The sequence below is a fragment of the Salvelinus fontinalis genome, chromosome 19 (assembly GCF_029448725.1).
Source record: "Salvelinus fontinalis isolate EN_2023a chromosome 19, ASM2944872v1, whole genome shotgun sequence".
Lineage (NCBI taxonomy): Eukaryota > Metazoa > Chordata > Actinopteri > Salmoniformes > Salmonidae > Salvelinus > Salvelinus fontinalis.
In genome coordinates this window covers 53,027,081-53,045,253 of record NC_074683.1, presented here as the reverse complement: position 1 = coordinate 53,045,253, position 18,173 = coordinate 53,027,081, and the positions used below count along the sequence as shown (strand labels likewise).

Sequence of the window (18,173 nt, the reverse complement as noted above, 5' to 3'; positions counted from 1 at the left end):
AACGCACCTGTGTCTGGTGGGCACCCGGTAGGTGAGCTCCGGCGGGGCGGGGTCTCTCTGCAGGTGGGCGTTGAGATGGCCCAGAGAAAAGAGGCTCCAGATCTGCAGCTTGCTGAGCCCCTCCACGCTGCCGCTGCAACGTACATCTGTCACCTCCAGGGTGGGGAACACCCCTTCACCCTGCACCTGGCACAGAGGCTGGGGGGCATCCAACACAGAGCCTGGAGCATAGACAAGGACAGGGAGGCAGAGAGAAGGGAAAAGAGACAGATAGTCAAGGACAGGAAGGCAGAGAGAGGGGAAAGAGACAGACAGTCAAGGACAGGGAGGCAGAGAGAGGGGAAAGAGACAGACAGTCAAGGACAGGGAGGCAGAGAGAGGGGAAAGAGACAGACAGTCAAGGACAGGGAGGCAGAGAGAGGGGAAAGAGACAGACAGTCAAGGACAGGGAGGCAGAGAGAGGGGAAAGAGACAGACAGTCTGCTGTCTAACAGGGGACCTACCTGCAGAGCTGAGTGTCTGGTAGGTGAGATCCCAGCAGTATCTGGTCCTCCTGGCAGGCCTCACAGTGGAGCGGATCAGCAGCCTGGAGCGAGCTGGGATGGTGCCTCTCACAGAGTCCAGCTCCAGGGCTTTAATACACAGGACAGGATAAAGCTATTAACCACTGAACCTGGAGGAGCTGGAGGAGCTGGGTCTGTTATGGGACAGTGAACCTGGAGGAGATGGGTCTGTTATGGGACAGTGAACCTGGAGGAGATGGGTCTGTTATGGGACAGTGAACCTGGAGGAGATGGGTCTGTTATGGGACAGTGAACCTGGAGGAGCTGGGTCTGTTATGGGACAGTGAACCTGGAGGAGATGGGTCTGTCATGGGACAGTGAACCGGGAAGAGAGGGGTCTGTTATGGGACAGTGAACCTGGAGGAGATGGGTCTGTTATGGGACAGTGAACCTGGAGGAGATGGGTCTGTTATGGGACAGTGAACCTGGAGGAGATGGGTCTGTTATGGGACAGTGAACCGGGAAGAGAGGGGTCTGTTATGGGACAGTGAACCTGGAGGAGATGGGTCTGTTATGGGACAGTGAACCTGGAGGAGATGGGTCTGTTATGGGACAGTGAACCTGGAGGAGATGGGTCTGTTATGGGACAGTGAACCTGGAAGAGATGGGTCTGTTATGGGACAGTGAACCTGGAGGAGATGGGTCTGTTATGGGACAGTGAACCTGGAGGAGATGGGTCTGTTATGGGACAGTGAACCTGGAGGAGATGGAAGAGATGGGTCTGTTATGGGACAGTGAACCTGGAGGAGTTATGGCCAAAGACAGACTCCAGTGGCAGAAGATGTGTGTGGCTTTATGAACAGGGTTTAGTAAGTAAGCTGAACACTTTATGAAGAGGGTTTAGTAAGTAAGCTGAACACTTTATGAACAGGGTTTAGTAAGTAAGCTGAACACTTTATGAAGAGGGTTTAGTAAGTAAGCTGAACAAAAACAGACAAAAAGAACAGAATCACAGTGTGGCCCGAGGAGTTTCAAGCCAAGCATGTCGTCTCTCAGCTGCACTAGTGAGCTTGGCTGCACTGCCATACTCCCCATCTACCTAAAGCCGTGGTACATGTGGTGGAGAATGCAGCTACACCACCGCCCCACCACACATGGTGCCACAACCAGTGTGAAGTAACGGTAGGAGTCCAAGCAGCATGTCTACTTTGGCACGATGCGGGCTAAAATATAGGCCCCATGTAGGCTGCCAACATCAGGTCAACGCACACCTGTGATACGAGGTTGTATCATCGAGCTGAATGCGCTGAAGATAAGTCGCTATGGATACGAGGTTGTATCATCGAGCTGAATGCGCTGAAGATAAGTCGCTATGGATACGAGGTTGTATCATCGAGCTGAATGCGCTGAAGATAAGTCGCTATGGATACGAGGTTGTATCATCGAGCTGAATGCACTGAAGATAAGTCGCTATGGATACGACCATCTGCTAAATGACAATGACTGTGGGCTGGTGGTGTTGGGCTTGGTGTGGGCTAGCCCGTGTTGGGCTTGGTGTGGACTGGTTGTGTTGGGCTGGTGGGTTGGGCTTGGTGTGGACTGGTTGTGTTGGGCTGGTGGGTTGGGCTTGGTGTGGACTGGTTGTGTTGGGCTGGTGGGTTGGGCTTGGTGTGGACTGGTTGTGTTGGGCTTGGTGTGGACTGGTTGTGTTGGGCTGGTGGGTTGGGCTTGGTGTGGACTGGTTGTGTTGGGCTTGGTTTGGACTGGTTGTGTTGGGCTTGGTGTGGGCTGGTTGTGTTGGGCTGGTTGGGCTTGGTGTGGACGTGTTGGGCTTGGTGTGGACTGGTTGTGTTGGGCTTGGTGTGGGCTGGTTGTGTTGGGCTAGCCCATGTTGGGCTTGGTGTGGGCTAGTTCGTGTTGGGCTTGGTGTGGGCTAGTTCGTGCCCACTTGCCCACTGAATACCTACATGGGGCCAATGGGGTCATGTTGGCTGGGAGGAGTATGTAGCTTGGTCTGGGTAGGATAGCTCAGATCGTCTATTAATTCTGTCTCGGATTGGTTGTCTTCGCGGAGGGGGAGGAGCATGGTTGGGAGCGCATTTGTGTAAAGTAACACAGCTGTGGCAGTAGAGGTTCAATACATGGAGAGAGAGAGGATCTCTGGATGTCATACCAACTCTGTGAGACCTCAGGGTGTCGTACCAACTCTGTGAGACCTCAGGGTGTCGTACCAACTCTGTGAGACCTCAGGGTGTCGTACCAACTCTGTGAGACCTCAGGGTGTCGTACCAACTCTGTGAGACCTCAGGGTGTCGTACCAACTCTGTGAGACCTCAGGGTGTCGTACCAACTCTGTGAGACCTCAGGGTGTCGTACCAACTCTGTGAGACCTCAGGGTGTCGTACCAACTCTGTGAGACCTCAGGGTGTCGTACCAACTCTGTGAGACCTCAGGGTGTCGTACCAACTCTGTGAGACCTCAGGGTGTCGTACCAACTCTGTGAGACCTCAGGGTGTCGTACCAACTCTGTGAGATTGGACTCTGTGAGGGTGTCGTACCAACTCTGTGAGACCTCAGGGTGTCGTACCAACTGTGAGACCTCAGGGTGTCGTACCAACTCTGTGAGACCTCAGGGTGTCGTACCAACTCTGTGAGACCTCAGGGTGTCGTACCAACTCTGTGAGACCTCAGGGTGTCGTACCAACTCTGTGAGATCTCAGGGTGTCGTACCAACTCTGTGAGACCTCAGGGTGTCGTACCAACTCTGTGAGACCTCAGGGTGTCGTACCAACTCTGTGAGACCTCAGGGTGTCGTACAAACTCTGTGAGACCTCAGGGTGTCGTACCAACTCTGTGAGACCTCAGGGTGTCGTACCAACTCTGTGAGACCTCAGGGTGTCGTACCAACTCTGTGAGACCTCAGGGTGTCATACCAACCCTGTGAGATCTCAGGGCGTCGTACCATCTCTGTGAGATTGGACTCTGTGAGGGTGTTATACCAACTCTGTGAGACCTCAGGGTGTCGTACCAACTCTGTGAGATCTCTGGATGTCGTACCAACTCTGTGAGACCTCAGGGTGTCATACCAACTCTGTGAGACCTCAGGGTGTCGTACCAACTCTGTGAGACCTCAGGGTGTCGTACCGACTCTGTGAGACCTCAGGGTGTCGTACCGACTCTGTGAGACCTCAGGGTGTCGTACCAACTCTGTGAGACCTCAGGGTGTCATACCAACTCTGTGAGACCTCAGGGTGTCATACCAACTCTGTGAGACCTCAGGGTGTCATACCAACTCTGTGAGACCTCAGGGTGTCATACCAACTCTGTGAGACCTCAGGGTGTCATACCAACTCTGTGAGACCTCAGGGTGTCATACCAACTCTGTGAGACCTCAGGGTGTCATACCAACTCTGTGAGACCTCAGGGTGTCATACCAACTCTGTGAGACCTCAGGGTGTCGTACCAACTCTGTGAGACCTCAGGGTGTCGTACCAACTCTGTGAGACCTCAGGGTGTCGTACCAACTCTGTGAGACCTCAGGGTGTCGTACCAACTCTGTGAGACCTCAGGGTGTCGTACCAACTCTGTGAGACCTCAGAGTGTCGTACCAACTCTGTGAGACCTCAGGGTGTCGTACCAACTCTGTGAGACCTCAGGGTGTCGTACCAACTCTGTGAGACCTCAGGGTGTCGTACCAACTCTGTGAGACCTCAGGGTGTCGTACCAACTCTGTGAGACCTCAGGGTGTCGTACCAACTCTGTGAGACCTCAGGGTGTCGTACCAACTCTGTGAGACCTCAGGGTGTCGTACCAACTCTGTGAGACCTCAGGGTGTCGTACCAACTCTGTGAGACCTCAGGGTGTCGTACCAACTCTGTGAGACCTCAGGGTGTCGTACCAACTCTGTGAGACCTCAGGGTGTCGTACCAACTATGTGAGACCTCAGGGTGTCGTACCAACTCTGTGAGACCTCAGGGTGTCGTACCAACTCTGTGAGACCTCAGGGTGTCGTACCAACTCTGTGAGACCTCAGGGTGTCGTACCAACTCTGTGAGACCTCAGGGTGTCGTACCAACTCTGTGAGACCTCAGGGTGTCGTACCAACTCTGTGAGACCTCATACGTACCAACAGGGTCTTTCTTCTGTGTGTTCTCAGGCAGCCCCGGGTCTAGCAGGCTCTGTTGTACAGCCAAACAGAAGCTGACAGAACAGGAACCGTTGTTGATGAGAGGCACCTCGAAGGACCTGCAGTCTCCCACCAACACCTCCCCCAGGTCCAGCACGCCATGCTCTGCCTGGAGAGAGAGAGAGAGAGAGAGAGAACCAATGACACAAGAGTTTCCACCCTAACACAGACACTGACACAATTCACCTGTCAATAAGTTGTCAGTTCAACGCAGATCAAGGAAAAGGAGACCCTCGGGGGGGGGGGGGGGGGAGTTGGATCTGAGGAGACTAACACCTGGATGGATCCTTTGGAGGCCATGCCCACAACTTTCAGGGGGAGGCGGGACTTCCTGCATCCGGGCGTCTGGATTGGCCAGAAAGTCAAGTTGGGCTTCAGATTGTAAACCATTTCCTCAAATGGGGTGAAGGACCACGTCTGCACCTAGGAGGAGGAAAATCACAACCTTTACTTAACCAACACTCAACCTCCACTCAACCTTTCCTCAACCTTTACTCAACCTCTACTTAACCAACACTCAACCTCTACTTAACCAACACTCAACCTCTACTTAACCAACACTCAACCTCTACTTAACCAACACTCAACCTCTACTTAACCAACACTCAACCTCTACTTAACCAACACTCAACCAACACTCAACCTCTACTTAACCAACACTCAACCTCTACTTAACCAACACTCAACCTCTACTTAACCAACACTCAACCTCTACTTAACCAACACTCAACCGCCACTCAACCTCCACTCAACCTGCACACAACCTCCACTCAACCGCCACTCAACCGCCACTCAACCTCCACTCAACCTCCACTCAACCGCCACTCAACCGCCACTCAACCTCTACTCAACCTCCACTCAACCTGCACTCAACCTCCACTCAACCTCCACTCAACCTCCACTCAACCTCCACTCAACCTCCACTTATTCTCCACACAACCTGCACTCAACCTCCACACAACCTCCACTCAACCTCTACTCAACCTCTACTCAACCCCCACTCAACCTGCACTCAACCTCCACTCAACCTCCACTCAACCGCCACTCAACCTCTACTCAACCTCTACTCAACCTCCACTCAACCTGCACTCAACCTCCACACAACCTCCACTCAACCTCCACTCAACCTCCACACAACCAACACAGTTCAAACAGGATTCATACGTTTTAATTTCATCAACAATCATCGGAATCACATTTTTTTGGTCATAATCAATCATCCATATCATTGAGTCAGATGTCATCCATATCATCGAGTGAGATGTCATCCATATCATCGAGTCAGATGTCATCCATATCATCGAGTCAGATGTCATCCATATCATCGAGTCAGATGTCATCCATATCATCGAGTGAGATGTCATCCATATCATCGAGTCAGATGTCATCCATATCATCGAGTCAGATGTCATCCATATCATCGAGTCAGATGTCATCCATATCATCGAGTCAGATGTCATCCATATCATCGAGTCAGATGTCATCCATATCATCGAGTGAGATGTCATCCATATCATCATAATCTAACCACTCTGCTAACCCTACTGCCTAAACCTAACCACTCTGCTAACCCTACTGCCTAAACCAAACCACTCTGCTAACCCTACTGCCTAAACCTAACCACTCTGCTAACCCTACTGCCTAAACCTAACCACTCTGCTAACCCTACTGCCTAAACCTAACCACTCTGCTAACCCTACTGCCTAAACCTAACCACTCTGCTAACCCTACTGCCTAAACCTAACCACTCTGCTAACCCTACTGTCGAAACCTAACCACTCTGCTAACCCTACTGCCTAAACCTAACCACTCTGCTAACCCTACTGCCTAAACCTAACCACTCTGCTAACCCTACTGCCTAAACCTAACCACTCTGCTAACCCTACTGCCTAAACCTAACCACTCTGCTAACCCTACTGCCTAAACCTAACCACTCTGCTAACCCTACTGCCTAAACCTAACCTTAACCACTCTGCTAACCCTACTGCCTAAACCTAACCTTAACCACTCTGCTAACCCTACTGCCTAAACCTAACCATTCTGCTAACCCTACTGCCTAAACCTAACCACTCTGCTAACCCTACTGCCTAAACCTAACCACTCTGCTAACCCTACTGCCTAAACCTAACCTTAACCATTCTGCTAACCCTACTGCCTAAACCTAACCACTCTGCTAACCCTACTGCCTAAACCTAACCACTCTGCTAACCCTACTGTCGAAACCTAACCACTCTGCTAACCCTACTGCCTAAACCTAACCATTCTGCTAACCCTACTGTCTAAACCTAACCACTCTGCTAACCCTACTGCCTAAACCTAACCATTCTGCTAACCCTACTGCCTAAACCTAACCACTCTGCTAACCCTACTGCCTAAACCTAACCACTCTGCTAACCCTACTGCCTAAACCTAACCATTCTGCTAACCCTACTGTCGAAACCTAACCACTCTGCTAACCCTACTGCCTAAACCTAACCACTCTGCTAACCCTACTGCCTAAACCTAACCACTCTGCTAACCCTACTGTCGAAACCTAACCTAACCACTCTGCTAACCCTACTGCCTAAACCTAACCATTCTGCTAACCCTACTGTCGAAACCTAACCACTCTGCTAACCCTACTGCCTAAAACTAACCACTCTGCTAACCCTACTGTCGAAACCTAACCTAACCATTCTGCTAACCCTACTGCCTAAACCTAACCACTCTGCTAACCCTACTGTCGAAACCTAACCACTCTGCTAACCCTACTGCCTAAACCTAACCACTCTGCTAACCCTACTGCCTAAACCTAACCACTCTGCTAACCCTACTGTCGAAACCTAACCTAACCACTCTGCTAACCCTACTGCCTAAACCTAACCACTCTGCTAACCCTACTGCCTAAACCTAACCACTCTGCTAACCCTACTGCCTAAACCTAACCACTCTGCTAACCCTACTGTCGAAACCTAACCACTCTGCTAACCCTACTGCCTAAACCTAACCACTCTGCTAACCCTACTGCCTAAACCTAACCATTCTGCTAACCCTACTGCCTAAACCTAACCACTCTGCTAACCCTACTGTCGAAACCTAACCTAACCATTCTGCTAACCCTACTGCCTAAACCTAACCATTCTGCTAACCCTACTGCCTAAACATAACCACTCTGCTAACCCTACTGTCGAAACCTAACCACTCTGCTAACCCTACTGCCTAAACCTTAACCACTCTGCTAACCCTACTGCCTAAACCTAACCTTAACCACTCTGCTAACCCTACTGCCTAAACCTAACCACTCTGCTAACCCTACTGCCTAAACCTAACCACTCTGCTAACCCTACTGCCTAAACCTAACCACTCTGCTAACCCTACTGCCTAAACCTAACCACTCTGCTAACCCTACTGCCTAAACCTAACCACTCTGCTAACCCTACTGCCTAAACCTTAACCACTCTGCTAACCCTACTGCCTAAACCTAACCTTAACCACTCTGCTAACCCTACTGCCTAAACCTAACCACTCTGCTAACCCTACTGCCTAAACCTAACCACTCTGCTAACCCTACTGCCTAAACCTAACCACTCTGCTAACCCTACTGCCTAAACCTAACCACTCTGCTAACCCTACTGCCTAAACCTAACCACTCTGCTAACCCTACTGCCTAAACCTAACCACTCTGCTAACCCTACTGCCTAAACCTAACCACTCTGCTAACCCTACTGCCTAAACCTAACCACTCTGCTAACCCTACTGCCTAAACCTTAACCTTAACCACTCTGCTAACCCTACTGCCTAAACCTAACCACTCTGCTAACCCTACTGCCTAAACCTTAACCACTCTGCTAACCCTACTGCCTAAACCTAACCATTCTGCTAACCCTACTGTCGAAACCTAACCACTCTGCTAACCCTACTGCCTAAACCTTAACCTTAACCACTCTGCTAACCCTACTGCCTAAACCTAACCACTCTGCTAACCCTACTGCCTAAACCTAACCATTCTGCTAACCCTACTGCCTAAACCTAACCACTCTGCTAACCCTACTGCCTAAACCTAACCACTCTGCTAACCCTACTGCCTAAACCTAACCACTCTGCTAACCCTACTGCCTAAACCTAACCACTCTGCTAACCCTACTGTCTAAACCTAACCACTCTGCTAACCCTACTGCCTAAACCTAACCACTCTGCTAACCCTACTGCCTAAACCTAACCACTCTGCTAACCCTACTGCCTAAACCTAACCATTCTGCTAACCCTACTGCCTAAACCTAACCACTCTGCTAACCCTACTGCCTAAACCTAACCTTAACCACTCTCCTAACCCTACTGCCTAAACCTAACCACTCTGCTAACCCTACTGCCTAAACCTTAACCTTAACCACTCTGCTAACCCTACTGCCTAAACCTAACCTTAACCACTCTGCTAACCCTACTGCCTAAACCTAACCACTCTGCTAACCCTACTGCCTAAACCTAACCACTCTGCTAACCCTACTGCCTAAACCTAACCACTCTGTTAACCCTACTGCCTAAACCTAACCACTCTGCTAACCCTACTGCCTAAACCTAACCACTCTGCTAACCCTACTGCCTAAACCTAACCACTCTGCTAACCCTACTGCCTAAACCTAACCATTCTGCTAACCCTACTGCCTAAACCTAACCACTCTGCTAACCCTACTGCCTAAACCTAACCACTCTGCTAACCCTACTGCCTAAACCTAACCACTCTGCTAACCCTACTGTCGAAACCTAACCACTCTGCTAACCCTACTGCCTAAACCTAACCTTAACCACTCTGCTAACCCTACTGCCTAAACCTAACCACTCTGCTAACCCTACTGCCTAAACCTAACCTTAACCACTCTGCTAACCCTACTGCCTAAACCTAACCTTAACCACTCTGCTAACCCTACTGCCTAAACCTAACCACTCTGCTAACCCTACTGCCTAAACCTAACCACTCTGCTAACCCTACTGCCTAAACCTAACCATTCTGCTAACCCTACTGCCTAAACCTAACCACTCTGCTAACCCTACTGCCTAAACCTAACCACTCTGCTAACCCTACTGCCTAAACCTAACCACTCTGCTAACCCTACTGCCTAAACCTAACCACTCTGCTAACCCTACTGTCGAAACCTAACCACTCTGCTAACCCTACTGCCTAAACCTAACCATTCTGCTAACCCTACTGTCTAAACCTAACCACTCTGCTAACCCTACTGCCTAAACCTAACCATTCTGCTAACCCTACTGCCTAAACCTAACCACTCTGCTAACCCTACTGCCTAAACCTAACCACTCTGCTAACCCTACTGCCTAAACCTAACCATTCTGCTAACCCTACTGTCGAAACCTAACCACTCTGCTAACCCTACTGCCTAAACCTAACCACTCTGCTAACCCTACTGCCTAAACCTAACCACTCTGCTAACCCTACTGTCGAAACCTAACCTAACCACTCTGCTAACCCTACTGCCTAAACCTAACCATTCTGCTAACCCTACTGTCGAAACCTAACCACTCTGCTAACCCTACTGCCTAAAACTAACCACTCTGCTAACCCTACTGTCGAAACCTAACCTAACCATTCTGCTAACCCTACTGCCTAAACCTAACCACTCTGCTAACCCTACTGTCGAAACCTAACCACTCTGCTAACCCTACTGCCTAAACCTAACCACTCTGCTAACCCTACTGCCTAAACCTAACCACTCTGCTAACCCTACTGTCGAAACCTAACCTAACCACTCTGCTAACCCTACTGCCTAAACCTAACCACTCTGCTAACCCTACTGCCTAAACCTAACCACTCTGCTAACCCTACTGCCTAAACCTAACCACTCTGCTAACCCTACTGTCGAAACCTAACCACTCTGCTAACCCTACTGCCTAAACCTAACCACTCTGCTAACCCTACTGCCTAAACCTAACCATTCTGCTAACCCTACTGCCTAAACCTAACCACTCTGCTAACCCTACTGTCGAAACCTAACCTAACCATTCTGCTAACCCTACTGCCTAAACCTAACCATTCTGCTAACCCTACTGCCTAAACATAACCACTCTGCTAACCCTACTGTCGAAACCTAACCACTCTGCTAACCCTACTGCCTAAACCTTAACCACTCTGCTAACCCTACTGCCTAAACCTAACCTTAACCACTCTGCTAACCCTACTGCCTAAACCTAACCACTCTGCTAACCCTACTGCCTAAACCTAACCACTCTGCTAACCCTACTGCCTAAACCTAACCACTCTGCTAACCCTACTGCCTAAACCTAACCACTCTGCTAACCCTACTGCCTAAACCTAACCACTCTGCTAACCCTACTGCCTAAACCTTAACCACTCTGCTAACCCTACTGCCTAAACCTAACCTTAACCACTCTGCTAACCCTACTGCCTAAACCTAACCACTCTGCTAACCCTACTGCCTAAACCTAACCACTCTGCTAACCCTACTGCCTAAACCTAACCACTCTGCTAACCCTACTGCCTAAACCTAACCACTCTGCTAACCCTACTGCCTAAACCTAACCACTCTGCTAACCCTACTGCCTAAACCTAACCACTCTGCTAACCCTACTGCCTAAACCTAACCACTCTGCTAACCCTACTGCCTAAACCTAACCACTCTGCTAACCCTACTGCCTAAACCTTAACCTTAACCACTCTGCTAACCCTACTGCCTAAACCTAACCACTCTGCTAACCCTACTGCCTAAACCTTAACCACTCTGCTAACCCTACTGCCTAAACCTAACCATTCTGCTAACCCTACTGTCGAAACCTAACCACTCTGCTAACCCTACTGCCTAAACCTTAACCTTAACCACTCTGCTAACCCTACTGCCTAAACCTAACCACTCTGCTAACCCTACTGCCTAAACCTAACCATTCTGCTAACCCTACTGCCTAAACCTAACCACTCTGCTAACCCTACTGCCTAAACCTAACCACTCTGCTAACCCTACTGCCTAAACCTAACCACTCTGCTAACCCTACTGCCTAAACCTAACCACTCTGCTAACCCTACTGTCTAAACCTAACCACTCTGCTAACCCTACTGCCTAAACCTAACCACTCTGCTAACCCTACTGCCTAAACCTAACCACTCTGCTAACCCTACTGCCTAAACCTAACCATTCTGCTAACCCTACTGCCTAAACCTAACCACTCTGCTAACCCTACTGCCTAAACCTAACCTTAACCACTCTCCTAACCCTACTGCCTAAACCTAACCACTCTGCTAACCCTACTGCCTAAACCTTAACCTTAACCACTCTGCTAACCCTACTGCCTAAACCTAACCTTAACCACTCTGCTAACCCTACTGCCTAAACCTAACCACTCTGCTAACCCTACTGCCTAAACCTAACCACTCTGCTAACCCTACTGCCTAAACCTAACCACTCTGTTAACCCTACTGCCTAAACCTAACCACTCTGCTAACCCTACTGCCTAAACCTAACCACTCTGCTAACCCTACTGCCTAAACCTAACCACTCTGCTAACCCTACTGCCTAAACCTAACCATTCTGCTAACCCTACTGCCTAAACCTAACCACTCTGCTAACCCTACTGCCTAAACCTAACCACTCTGCTAACCCTACTGCCTAAACCTAACCACTCTGCTAACCCTACTGTCGAAACCTAACCACTCTGCTAACCCTACTGCCTAAACCTAACCTTAACCACTCTGCTAACCCTACTGCCTAAACCTAACCACTCTGCTAACCCTACTGCCTAAACCTAACCTTAACCACTCTGCTAACCCTACTGCCTAAACCTAACCTTAACCACTCTGCTAACCCTACTGCCTAAACCTAACCACTCTGCTAACCCTACTGCCTAAACCTAACCACTCTGCTAACCCTACTGCCTAAACCTAACCATTCTGCTAACCCTACTGCCTAAACCTAACCACTCTGCTAACCCTACTGCCTAAACCTAACCACTCTGCTAACCCTACTGCCTAAACCTAACCACTCTGCTAACCCTACTGCCTAAACCTAACCACTCTGCTAACCCTACTGCCTAAACCTAACCTTAACCACTCTGCTAACCCTACTGCCTAAACCTAACCTTAACCACTCTGCTAACCCTACTGCCTAAACCTAACCACTCTGCTAACCCTACTGCCTAAACCTAACCTTAACCACTCTGCTAACCCTACTGCCTAAACCTAACCACTCTGCTAACCCTACTGCCTAAACCTAACCACTCTGCTAACCCTACTGCCTAAACCTAACCTTAACCACTCTGCTAACCCTACTGCCTAAACCTAACCACTCTGCTAACCCTACTGTCGAAACCTAACCACTCTGCTAACCCTACTGCCTAAACCTAACCACTCTGCTAACCCTACTGCCTAAACCTAACCATTCTGCTAACCCTACTGCCTAAACCTAACCTAACCACTCTGCTAACCCTACTGCCTAAACCTAACCACTCTGCTAACCCTACTGCCTAAACCTAACCTAACCACTCTGCTAACCCTACTGCCTAAACCTAACCACTCTGCTAACCCTACTGCCTAAACCTAACCACTCTGCTAACCCTACTGCCTAAACCTAACCACTCTGCTAACCCTACTGCCTAAACCTAACCTAACCACTCTGCTAACCCTACTGCCTAAACCTAACCACTCTGTTAACCCTACTGCCTAAACCTAACCACTCTGCTAACCCTACTGCCTAAACCTAACCACTCTGCTAACCCTACTGCCTAAACCTTAACCTTAACCACTCTGCTAACCCTATTGCCTAAACCTAACCACTCTGCTAACCCTACTGCCTAAACCTAACCACTCTGCTAACCCTACTGCCTAAACCTAACCTTAACCACTCTGCTAACCCTACTGCCTAAACCTAACCACTCTGCTAACCCTACTGCCTAAACCTTAACCTTAACCACTCTGCTAACCCTACTGCCTAAACCTAACCTAACCACTCTGCTAACCCTACTGCCTAAACCTAACCACTCTGCTAACCCTACTGCCTTAACCTAACCACTCTGCTAACCCTACTGCCTAAACCTAACCACTCTGCTAACCCTACTGCCTAAACCTAACCACTCTGCTAACCCTACTGCCTAAACCTAACCACTCTGCTAACCCTACTGTCGAAACCTAACCACTCTGCTAACCCTACTGCCTAAACCTAACCACTCTGCTAACCCTACTGCCTAAACCTAACCACTCTGCTAACCCTACTGCCTAAACCTAACCACTCTGCTAACCCTACTGCCTAAACCTTAACCTTAACCACTCTGCTAACCCTATTGCCTAAACCTAACCACTCTGCTAACCCTACTGCCTAAACCTAACCACTCTGCTAACCCTACTGCCTAAACCTAACCACTCTGCTAACCCTACTGCCTAAACCTTAGCCTTAACCACTCTGCTAACCCTATTGCCTAAACCTAACCACTCTGCTAACCCTACTGCCTAAACCTAACCACTCTGCTAACCCTACTGCCTAAACCTAACCTTAACCACTCTGCTAACCCTACTGCCTAAACCTAACCACTCTGCTAACCCTACTGCCTAAACCTTAACCTTAACCACTCCGCTAACCCTACTGCCTAAACCTAACCACTCTGCTAACCCTACTGCCTAAACCTAACCACTCTGCTAACCCTACTGCCTAAACCTTAACCTTAACCACTCTGCTAACCCTACTGCCTAAACCTAACCTTAACCACTCTGCTAACCCTACTGCCTAAACCTAACCACTCTGCTAACCCTACTGCCTAAACCTTAACCTTAACCACTCTGCTAACCCTACTGCCTAAACCTAACCTAACCACTCTGCTAACCCTACTGCCTAAACCTAACCTTAACCACTCTGCTAACCCTACTGCCTAAACCTAACCACTCTGCTAACCCTACTGCCTAAACCTAACCACTCTGCTAACCCTACTGCCTAAACCTAACCTTAACCACTCTGCTAACCCTACTGCCTAAACCTAACCTAACCACTCTGCTAACCCTACTGCCTAAACCTAACCACTCTGCTAACCCTACTGCCTAAACCTAACCTAACCACTCTGCTAACCCTACTGCCTAAACCTAACCACTCTGCTAACCCTACTGCCTAAACCTAACCACTCTGCTAACCCTACTGCCTAAACCTAACCACTCTGCTAACCCTACTGTCGAAACCTAACCACTCTGCTAACCCTACTGCCTAAACCTAACCACTCTGCTAACCCTACTGCCTAAACCTAACCACTCTGCTAACCCTACTGCCTAAACCTAACCACTCTGCTAACCCTACTGCCTAAACCTAACCACTCTGCTAACCCTACTGCCTAAACCTAACCACTCTGCTAACCCTACTGCCTAAACCTAACCACTCTGCTAACCCTACTGCCTAAACCTAACCATTCTGCTAACCCTACTGCCTAAACCTAACCACTCTGCTAACCCTACTGCCTAAACCTAACCACTCTGCTAACCCTACTGCCTAAACCTAACCACTTTATTACGATATATATATATATATCCAATTTGACTTTGCAGCTCAGCCACCTAGCAGAAATCACCCAGTTCTGCCTCCAGAAAAAGATTCATGACAATAAAGGTCAACCTACGTCTCCACCAGCCCCCTCTTTCTCTCACCATGGTCTCATTGGGCTGCAGGACTCCCGTGTCAGGCGCCACAGAGATGAAACGTTGGTCAGGACCAGGGATCCTCCAGTGGAACCTCAGAGGTAACCTGGTCAGGTTCCTGACCGTGTAGGGGCTTTGGGAGCAGGAGCCCACCGCCGTGGGTTTGAAGAACAGACTACCTTCTCCTTCCAGAGACACACACAGCTTCTCTACCACACTGACCACCGACAGCTCCTACAAGGCAGTACAGACAGCCACACACACACCCCGACCAGAGCAAAACTTTATTCACGTTAGGATTTGAAGGGGAATCAGCCATAGCAAGGCGTTTCTAAAGCAGATGTATTTTTTCTTGATCACATAATGGAGTCGTCATTGCGGATCCAAGGTGATTTGTAGATCAGTGATTCTGTGCTCATGTTTTTTGTAATTTAAAATATATATTTTTATTTTATTTTATCCCCTTTTCTCCCCAATTTTCGTGGTATCCAATCGTTAGTAATTACTATCTTGTCTCATCGCTACAACTCCCGTACGGGCTCGGGAGAGACGAAGGTCGAAAGTCATGCGTCCTCCGAAGCACAACCCAACCAAGCCGCACTGCTTCTTTAACACAGCACGCCTCCAACCCGGAAGACAGCCGCACCAATATGTCAGAGGAAACACCGTGCACCCGCCCCCTCGGTCAGCGCGCACTGCGCCCGGCCCGCCACAGGAGTCGTTGGAGCGCGATGAGACAAGGATATCCCTACAAACCCTCCCTAACCCGGACGACGCTAGCCCAATTGTGCGTCACCCCACGGACCTCCCGGTCGCGGCCGGCTGCGACAGAGCCTGGGTGCGAACCCAGAGAATCTGGTGGCGCAGCTAGCACTGCGATGCAGTGCCCTAGACCACTGCGCCACCCGGGAGGCCCCGTGCTCATGTTGATCCCCCCTCCAAAACACAAACTGTCTGAAAAGGATCTATGGTACAAGCCTGCTGTCACTAGGACTGTGGTACCTGGGTGTGCTTGGGACTGGCATTGAAGTGCAGGGTGAGGGGTAGCTTGGCAGGGCAGTCCTCTGCTGGGGTGGTCCTGAGGGTGAGAATCTGGTGGTGTCCAGGTTGGACCAGGCCGCTGGTGGGCTGAACAGTGACTGAAGGACACTCCTCTGGGTCCAGCCTGAACACCAATGGTAAGTCTCCTATGTTCTCCAGGAGCACAGTCCTGTACGAGACCAGGCTCAGAGCAGGGAAGACCTGGATAGAGAGGAAGAGGAGGACGAAGAAGATAATGAAAATGCCTTTATTGCAGACTTTCCTGAACGTTCCTTCTGAACAAGACTTTTGGAGTATGCTAGCGTGAGACTAATCGAGATATGATTGTGTGAGGACAGTTGACGGGTGCTATGTCTGTACTCACCACTCGGGGGCGCTGCAGGGAGAAGCGGGGAATGAAATGCTCCCGGCCAGGCTGGAAGGAGTGTCCAATGACCCGGACTGTGACACACCAGGGAGGGCACAGAGTACGGTCCTCTACCTGCCGATGGTCCCTCGACACCTGGAGAAAGAGGTGGAGGCAGGAACAGAGCTGTTTCACTACCTGTACCGAGTCCAGATTGTTATAGTTTAGATAGTTATTTGTAAGGCTGAGATTCTCATTGCCTGCACAGGTCTGTCTTGAAAAAGAAGAAGTAAAGGTTTATCTTAATAAGATCAGACTAGGGAATAAGAAAAAAACCTAAATCGAAAATAATAAACAAATGTTTAAATGACCTTGTAGAGAGCGAAGCACTCTAGCTGTGCCCCGTGGAAGGTGTTGTGCTGCCTGGGCGTGTAGCTGACTCTGAAAGCAGTCGACTTCAGGGGTCCCAGGTCACATGACGAGGGTGTGACGGAGAAGGGGGAGTTAGGAGCCGGAGTCCAGACCAAGCTGAGCTTGCCCTTGGTGTGATTGGAGAGAGTCACAGACTGGGAGGTAGAGAGGGAGCCATTGTGGAACAGCAGCTCTGGGGGATCCACTGTGATGTGGGAACTGTTGGTGCTGGTCCCCTCGCCGCTGCCTCCTAGCTCAGCCTCCACCCTGCCCCCTGCACAGCCCTGGTAATATTCCTCCATAGGGCTCTTCTCTGGCACAGCAGCAGGATCCTAGAAAGTCACTTGTTTTATTAGTCGTATGTACAGGATACACATGGTATACGTTGTCCAATGAAACACTTACTGCAGGCTCAGTATCAGTATAACACACGAAGGCTCAAAGTATAGGCCAATATTTACACGTGTTTTGGGACGGGAGGATTAGGGGGCAAGTGAATACATTGTGCAGTATTAGCAATAGTAAATAAGAGCCTGGTAGCAGCAATTGTGATGTGTAGTGTGTGTGTGTGTGTGTGTAGCATGAATGTGTGTGTGTGTGTGTGTGTGTGTGTGTGTGTGTGTGTGTGTGTGTGTGTGTGTGTGTGTGTGTGTGTGTGTGTGTGTGTGTGTGTGTGTGTGTGTAGCATGAATGTGTGTGTGTGTGTGTAGCATGAATGTGGGTGTGTGTGTGTGTGTGTGTGTGTGTGTGTGTGTGTGTGTGTGTGTGTGTGTGTGTGTGTGTGTGTGTGTGTGTGTGTGTGTGTGTGTGTGTGTGTGGGGGGGCCTGTATGATGCTGCGGGAAATCCTTAGGCAACGTTTCAAGTAAATGTCATAATGTCAGGTTCAAGGATGGGGTCGAAGCCATTTTAATTTCATTGATTTCAACTGAAATCCCGATTTCATTTTTTCTCATTGCTTTTCATGAGGACAATTAGAATTTTCAGTTTACTTCCTGAATTGACTGATTTGAAATGAACATGACCCTGCCAGAGAGATGTCACAGTGTTACAGCTGAACACGAAAGCTATGAAGCTG

General features: G+C 49.6%; 1 protein-coding gene across 3 annotated transcripts in view; it reads right to left on the bottom strand.

Moving 5' to 3' along the window:
- cfap65 (cilia and flagella associated protein 65) overlaps window positions 1-18,173 on the bottom strand; it is a 104,610-nt gene that overhangs the window by 58,415 nt on the left and 28,022 nt on the right. For all 3 annotated transcript variants that reach the window (XM_055871946.1, XM_055871948.1, XM_055871945.1), the window contains exons 11-18: window positions 17,057-17,428; window positions 16,704-16,841; window positions 16,301-16,540; window positions 15,308-15,532; window positions 4,966-5,112; window positions 4,630-4,798; window positions 504-632; window positions 8-221 (exon numbers count right to left, since the gene is read on the bottom strand). In XM_055871946.1, the coding sequence (XP_055727921.1) occupies window positions 8-221; window positions 504-632; window positions 4,630-4,798; window positions 4,966-5,112; window positions 15,308-15,532; window positions 16,301-16,540; window positions 16,704-16,841; window positions 17,057-17,428 (1,634 nt within the window). The remainder of the gene's footprint in view (window positions 1-7; window positions 222-503; window positions 633-4,629; window positions 4,799-4,965; window positions 5,113-15,307; window positions 15,533-16,300; window positions 16,541-16,703; window positions 16,842-17,056; window positions 17,429-18,173) is intronic.